Raw genomic sequence first — 6580 nt, 5'->3', positions numbered from 1 at the left:
GTATTTATTAGATGTTAAGACTGACACTATATTATGTATTATGAGATCAAGTATTAATGTAAACAAATTTTTTAACTGTGTTTGTTTACTGCTAATTTTGATTAATTTGTTACTCATACAGTCTAAAAATACAACATGTATTAAAATATAACACATTCGTAACTCACAGATATTTAAGTAATATAATAACCAAATTTTTATATTTAAAATTTGAAAATAAAATTCTGTTATACCTTTACATGCTTTTTATTTCATATTAAATACAATAGTGCTTTAAATTAATTATTTAATCTAGACATGACATGATAACTATTTTAATTCTTGGGCAATTTATACATGCCACCCTGCAAAACAAGTTGGTGCGTACGAACTTTAGTATCCAAAAATTGCCTAAGTTCCTGCAAACTGCACTCTGTGCCAGGCGCTTGTGAGGCAAACATTTTGAGCATTTGATGTATTCGCTCTAATGGCAAGGAATCTAGGTTGGTTAACATACCAACAATATATGACCAGAATACTTGTAGTTCTCCTTCCCTCTGGTCATGGGCAGAAGCCATCACACTCTCAGATTCTTCATCTTCACAAATCATTTCCTGCACCTGATTGGATGCTACACTTGATTTATTTGCCTCCGATCCTTCAACCAGAACATAAACATCAGTAGACTTCTCAGATATGAGACCGAGTGACTGCCAATAGGTTATTTTTCTTCTTAAGATCATTATTGGAACTTTCATTGTCTGATGAAGTTCCTCAATCGACCATTCTGGTTTGGTTTGGAAGTGCATAATTAAAGTGGCATTAAATGGTGACACAGTCAACTCTAATTTTTTCTCACCAATTTCTATCTCAATATTAACATTGCCTAGATGAGGTTTCCAACTTAAAGTTCTGTTCCCTTTTAATGCTTCATATGCTTTCGTGTACTTTTCTAAATGTTGTTTAATTTCTTCTGGTAATTCCAAACTTTCATCTTTGAAGGGGGGCCAGAACTGTGCAGACAATATCATTGCATTTGATGTAAATTTTTGATTCAAATCTTCAAAGTTTTCATCCTGTTGTATAAGAGCATTAATTCTCTTAGAATCTGATATATCTTTTAACATTACTTCACAAAAGTGTAAGTGTGACTCTCCAAATTTTATTTTCAACAACTCCAAGTATCTTATTTCCTTTTCTGTGTTGATTACACTTTGTGCTAATAATCTATCTGCTAAAAGAGTTCTATATTCATTCACAAATAATTCTTTACTGCCATAAACATTTACAAGCATTGATATAATGTCATTGCCCCTACTATTGTTAGGTTTTTGTTTAGGATCAGCATCTACAGGTTCAGGGACCCACTCATCCCAAGCCTCTTCATGATCAATTTCTTCCCCTGTACTAGCTGCAAATTTAGCTAATTCCTCAGCAAGCTCACTTCCAGATCCCTCTTCTGTCAAACTACTGACAACACTCCGAACAGTATCTTCTCGATTCCTTAAGTAATTTCGAACAGGCCTCGTGACTTTCTCTAAAATTACTCCAGAAGGATCTAAATATCTAAGAGCTCTGATGGTGGAAATATAAGCAGTTAATATATCTGGTGTATTTACTCCAGGATGCAGAAGTCGGGTCTCTAAAGCAGTTTGTAGTTTTTTACACAATGAAGAACACAAATCTGTTTTACTCAAACAAGCTTTGATATCTTCAATAGCAGGCTGAGAATCAGGGTATTCAATTATAATATTAAATAATTGATCAATTCTTAGTTTCATATATGTATGATACAAAAAGTAACTCAATTTTTGCTTAAACTTGGCAATAGCATTTTGGATATTTTTATTATCTGGTGGTGGTTTTGATGACCCGGCACAATATATTCGTGTCAACCATGACATTACTGTAATGTCTAGCCAGTTTTCTAGATGGGAAATATGTGAAACATCAAAAGTTCCAGTGCAGAGTTTTTGTATGTGTGTTTCAATTCTAACTTGTATAAAATTTGTAAGTACTTGACCAGCCAGTCTCTCCAGCAATTGTAATTCCATGAGTTTCCTGTTTGTATCATGGAAAACCTTAACAATATAAGCACAGTTACAATCGGAATAATCATTCCAACATCCTGCACACATAACATCTACACTAATATCTGAATTATTTTCATTTTCATTATCAAAGACATTAAATGATAGTTTATAAAAATGATTTATTATAACATGAAAATCAACAGGTAATTGTGATAGTAAGGTAGCTCTCAAAAGTTGTTTAAATCCAGATACAATATCTTTCTCACCAAAAATAGGTCCTTTGTCACAACAGACGCTATTAAGTTTTATAAGCTTTCTTAGCATACTTGAAAAACTATTGACAGATTCGTATAAGTCATTTACTGCAGACTTGAACAGCTGAAAGCCTTTAATCTCCTCATCCACTTTAATAAATTTTGCCCAAAATATAGGAGCTATAAGTTGACGCATATATTTCTCAATGTAAACAAGTACAAGGTCGCGTATTTTTACCTGAATACCTAAGCCGGTTATAATTTCTTGTATTTCTTCATATTCAGTATCAGTGCAGTCAGTAAACAGTGTATCATTGAGAATGGGAAATGCATAGTTTATTTTATTCCAGTAAATATTGAGTTCATCACCTTTTTGAGCCATTTTGCGAAAAAGACGAATATTATCTTGAAGAACAAAGAGAAACTTAATCACACATCTAAATAAGTCTTGTCATCGCTGACGCCCAACAGAAAGGACTTTGTATTGATTATTGATTTATGTGCACTTTCGGTGCTTGCACTAAAGTCGGACCGGAAAAGAGATAGATAACATTGCGCACCGCGCAGTGCGCTGCTCCGTAAAAAGTGACATATACTTTATTGTAGGAATAACAAAAGCACACCTATACACTGGACACAGATTTTCGTATGAATCTAAATTATTCTTCAAAACGTTCAACTTAAATAAGTTATTATTTCCACACACGAACAATTGGACATAAGTAATCTATTTGACAATATACTAGCTGTTAGTAGATACTACAAACGGCTTTGTATTGATTATTGATGTTCGTGCTTGCACCACAAAGTACTTTTTAATTTTTAATAAACACGGGCCTGCGCTCTGCAGCCTGCACTTTATACCGGTGTAGACATAGGTAACACTGTTGACTGTGCCAATTGCGCTGCGCTGCTTCACATGAGCAGTTATATTTATATAAAAGGACTTTATTTTATTACAATTGACAATCAATTTCAATTAAATCCACATTAAAAAAGCATTTATTTTTGAGAACATCGGATCAGTTATGAATGTTGTGACTGATATGTGAAATGTGAATTGTATTGAATGACAATAGGATGACTGATGACAATCATTCATTTTTAAATTTTCAGTTTTCTGTTTCATTGTTGCCAACTATTTTTTGTCGTAAGACCGTGGTTCGTTAAACTACTTAGATTTGAAATTATTTTTTAGGAAACTATGTTACTAATAACTATGCTATCCCAAAATAATAAAAAAGTGATATGGTAGACTATAAGTTTCGTAAACATCACAATTATTTCACTAAATGTTGTGACTTATGGCAGAACTGGGTTTTGTATATTTCCTTTTGAAGATATGGTTTAGTTATTTTTGGACACAATTTTATTAGTTAATTTTCTTATTTCAAATTTACTTCAATCACTGTAACCTATATGAATTACACATACGACTGCATTTTCAATTATTAATATTATATATCTACTAATATTGTACCTGCAGAAAAAAATTGTGTGTGTGTGTGTGTGTGCGATTCACGCACGATAGAAGTGAAACTTCAGTAAATCGACAAAAGAATGAGATGAATATATATAAAATATAAAATAGTATGCATATTTCTGTCTCACTCTTTGCCGGCTTCATTCTACACATTTTGTATTTGTGTCTCTTATCTGTCGGTTTTCCGTTGCATCAGCTTTGAAATCATAACGATTCTAAAGAAGTTTCACTTCAAAAGTTTCACTTCAAAAAAATCTCATTGGACTTACTTATGAAGTATAGTATATTATCATTTGTGCTTCAGATCACTATGGCCAAAAAGCAGTTATTTAATGCGTTTTCAAAAAGTATAAAGCTAAGCCACAAATTTAGCACCCCATCCAAGGATTTCAAGAATTTATTAATCAAAATGACAATCAATAGGTCTGTTCTGTCGATCTATGTCCACAAAAATTTTTCGTAGGTCGCCTGTAGTTTTGTAATAACGAATTATTTAAATTTTGCAAAAAAAAATGCATCATAGCATCTCATTCAAATTCCTTATCGTAAGATCAGTATTCATCTATACTCTATAGGTTTTGCTTTTATATTATTAATTTTTTTTTATAAATAATTTTTCACTGACGCATGTGCTTAACGCATCTAGTGATAGAATGGCGCGAAATTTAAAGTTGTTTTTTCTTTACTTTCAAACGAATATTTGCTGGAATAGTGAAAATTAATATGCTATAGTGGTTAATTTTTATTGTTCTGTTACGAGCAATGAGTAAGTCATATGTAAGCACTATGTCATAATGTGTCTGTATATTTATCACTTTCTATTTTTATTAGGTTTCTTAATTTTCTGTTAGGAGTAAAAATGGTTTGGTTAGTGTAACTTATAATTTAAACTCGTTTTAGGCAGTTGCAGAATCCTTTTTGAGGGACAAAGCGACATGTAATGTGTTATTTGAATTGCAATATGTAACTGCAGATGATATTGTTAAAGCCTTAAGAAGTAAAAAATACATAAAAAAACATGTGATTGTTGGGAAATGCCTGTACTTTTTAATAAAATAATTGAAAATATTCTAACCAATTTAGCTATAATATTTAATAAATATTGTGACTTTTCTTGTTTTAGTGAAGCTTAGTAAAGTTACTCCTATTTAAGGATAGTGACCAAGAAGACTAATATCTAGCTATAAGTATTTGAGCATATAAAAATGCATATAGCTCCTATATAAATTGCTACCAATAAGTATTAAGTGTTATTTAATTTAACAGGACAACATAGTAGTGAACATGGACAAAATTGTATGTATCAGCTAATTTAACTAAAATAATATGTGTTACTGCCTCAAGAAATCAATGTATAGAATAGTAACAATTATATTTATTAAATTATGGTGACAGATTAAACAATGCTTTATTTATTGATGTGTAATAATGTGTAATGTGTAGGTTCAAAAGAAACAAAATGTAATTTTTAAATTTATTTTGCATTAAGTCACTTATAATAATACTTATTTAGATTGTTGCATCTTAATGTATGGGCTCTGGTTGTTGTGTCAACAGCAGACCAAACCTCTTTTTAATAGTGATCCTTTGTCTTGAATATTTATCTTCAGGGGAGAAACGAGCTGTAAATAAAAAATAATTTCATTAACAAAATAAGCGTGTTAAAAACAATGCCAAGCTTTTGAATATTACAAAATAAAAAAAAAACAATAACAGATGAAATAAGAACCTCCATTTTCGATGTCGAGTAAATTAAAAAATTCATTACTCTGTTTGTGGTGAAAATTAAAAAAATATATACTATGTATACTATACCACTAATATATCTTATGCTTTAAATTATTTTTCCGTACCTGGATGTGCAGATAATGTAGGCTTTCCGCTAGGATCAATGGTCTGAAATATTATACAGGATAATAAACAAACAAGAATTATTCATTTTATTTTTGTGTAGATGAAGTGAAGGCGTGAAATTTTTTTAAAATCTAGTTGAAGTTAACCACAAAAGTAAACACGTGAAACTTACAGCTAATGTATACTGGCGATCTCCACTCTCGTTTAAAAAATATCTCAAATACATTTTAAATTCTGTAATTAGTTTCTAAGTAGTTAAATTATAATTCGTAATCAACACTATCTCAAATACATCCAATGCAATAAAATTTTAAAATACAGCACACACATGAGACAAGAGCTAAGAGATGACACTGACAGATCGGCGTCGTGAATCGTGGTGTGCATTATGCATAGAATAGACACCACAGATTAGGAACAACTTTACACTCTGTTACTCAGTAATAAACACCACAAAGCAATGATTAATGAATAGGGAAGCGTAGGTGTGAAATAAATAGGGACTATTAAAGCATTTAACCCTTGTAACATCACAGATAACACATCACAGACCCACGTTTTTGGTACCCTCAGGCACATAAAACCGAAACAGTAGAAGGAATTCGATTACTGTGGCGGGATCGGGTGGCCGAGAGGCTAGTCGTTGCTACGGTTAGGCAAAAAACGCGGGTTCGATTCCCGCTTCTTGATAAATTTTTTTCTATTCTTTCAAAATTTCTTATTTAGTCGTTGTTATTTTATTTGTTTGTTGTTAAACAACGAACGAAGCAAATTTTGTTTCACAAGATGACGGCGTCAATAAAAAAAAAAATACAAATGCGAAAGTAACTGTCTGTTACTCCTTCACGCTTAAACCATTAAGCCGATTTGAATGAAATTTCGCAAAAAGATTTTTTTTTACCTGAATAAGAATTAATATTGATATATATGTACAACACAGATTATTTTAATTCCGGAATTCCTGGAACTATGCAAAT

The 6580-nt window shown here is 31.5% G+C and overlaps 2 protein-coding genes across 2 annotated transcripts; both read right to left on the bottom strand.

The window, feature by feature from the left end:
* Positions 1-209: 209 nt before the first annotated feature.
* LOC119828397 (anaphase-promoting complex subunit 2) lies at positions 210-3349 on the bottom strand. Its single transcript, XM_038350530.1, has one exon. It carries the CDS (start codon positions 2646-2648, stop codon positions 315-317), a length of 2334 nt encoding a protein of 777 aa, XP_038206458.1. The 5' UTR covers positions 2649-3349; the 3' UTR covers positions 210-314.
* A 1862-nt stretch (positions 3350-5211) lies between these two features.
* Positions 5212-5986, bottom strand: LOC119828497 (H/ACA ribonucleoprotein complex subunit 3). The gene is made up of 3 exons (XM_038350663.1): positions 5776-5986; positions 5603-5645; positions 5212-5371 (listed from the first exon to the last, which is right to left on the bottom strand). The coding sequence occupies exons 1-3, from the start codon at positions 5827-5829 to the stop codon at positions 5274-5276; spliced, it is 195 nt and encodes a 64-aa protein (XP_038206591.1). The 5' UTR covers positions 5830-5986; the 3' UTR covers positions 5212-5273.
* Positions 5987-6580: the final 594 nt, after the last annotated feature.

The sequence above is a fragment of the Zerene cesonia genome, chromosome 8 (genome assembly GCF_012273895.1).
Source record: "Zerene cesonia ecotype Mississippi chromosome 8, Zerene_cesonia_1.1, whole genome shotgun sequence".
In the NCBI taxonomy this organism is placed as follows: domain Eukaryota; kingdom Metazoa; phylum Arthropoda; class Insecta; order Lepidoptera; family Pieridae; genus Zerene; species Zerene cesonia.
This window is presented reverse-complemented; position numbering and strand designations above follow the sequence as displayed.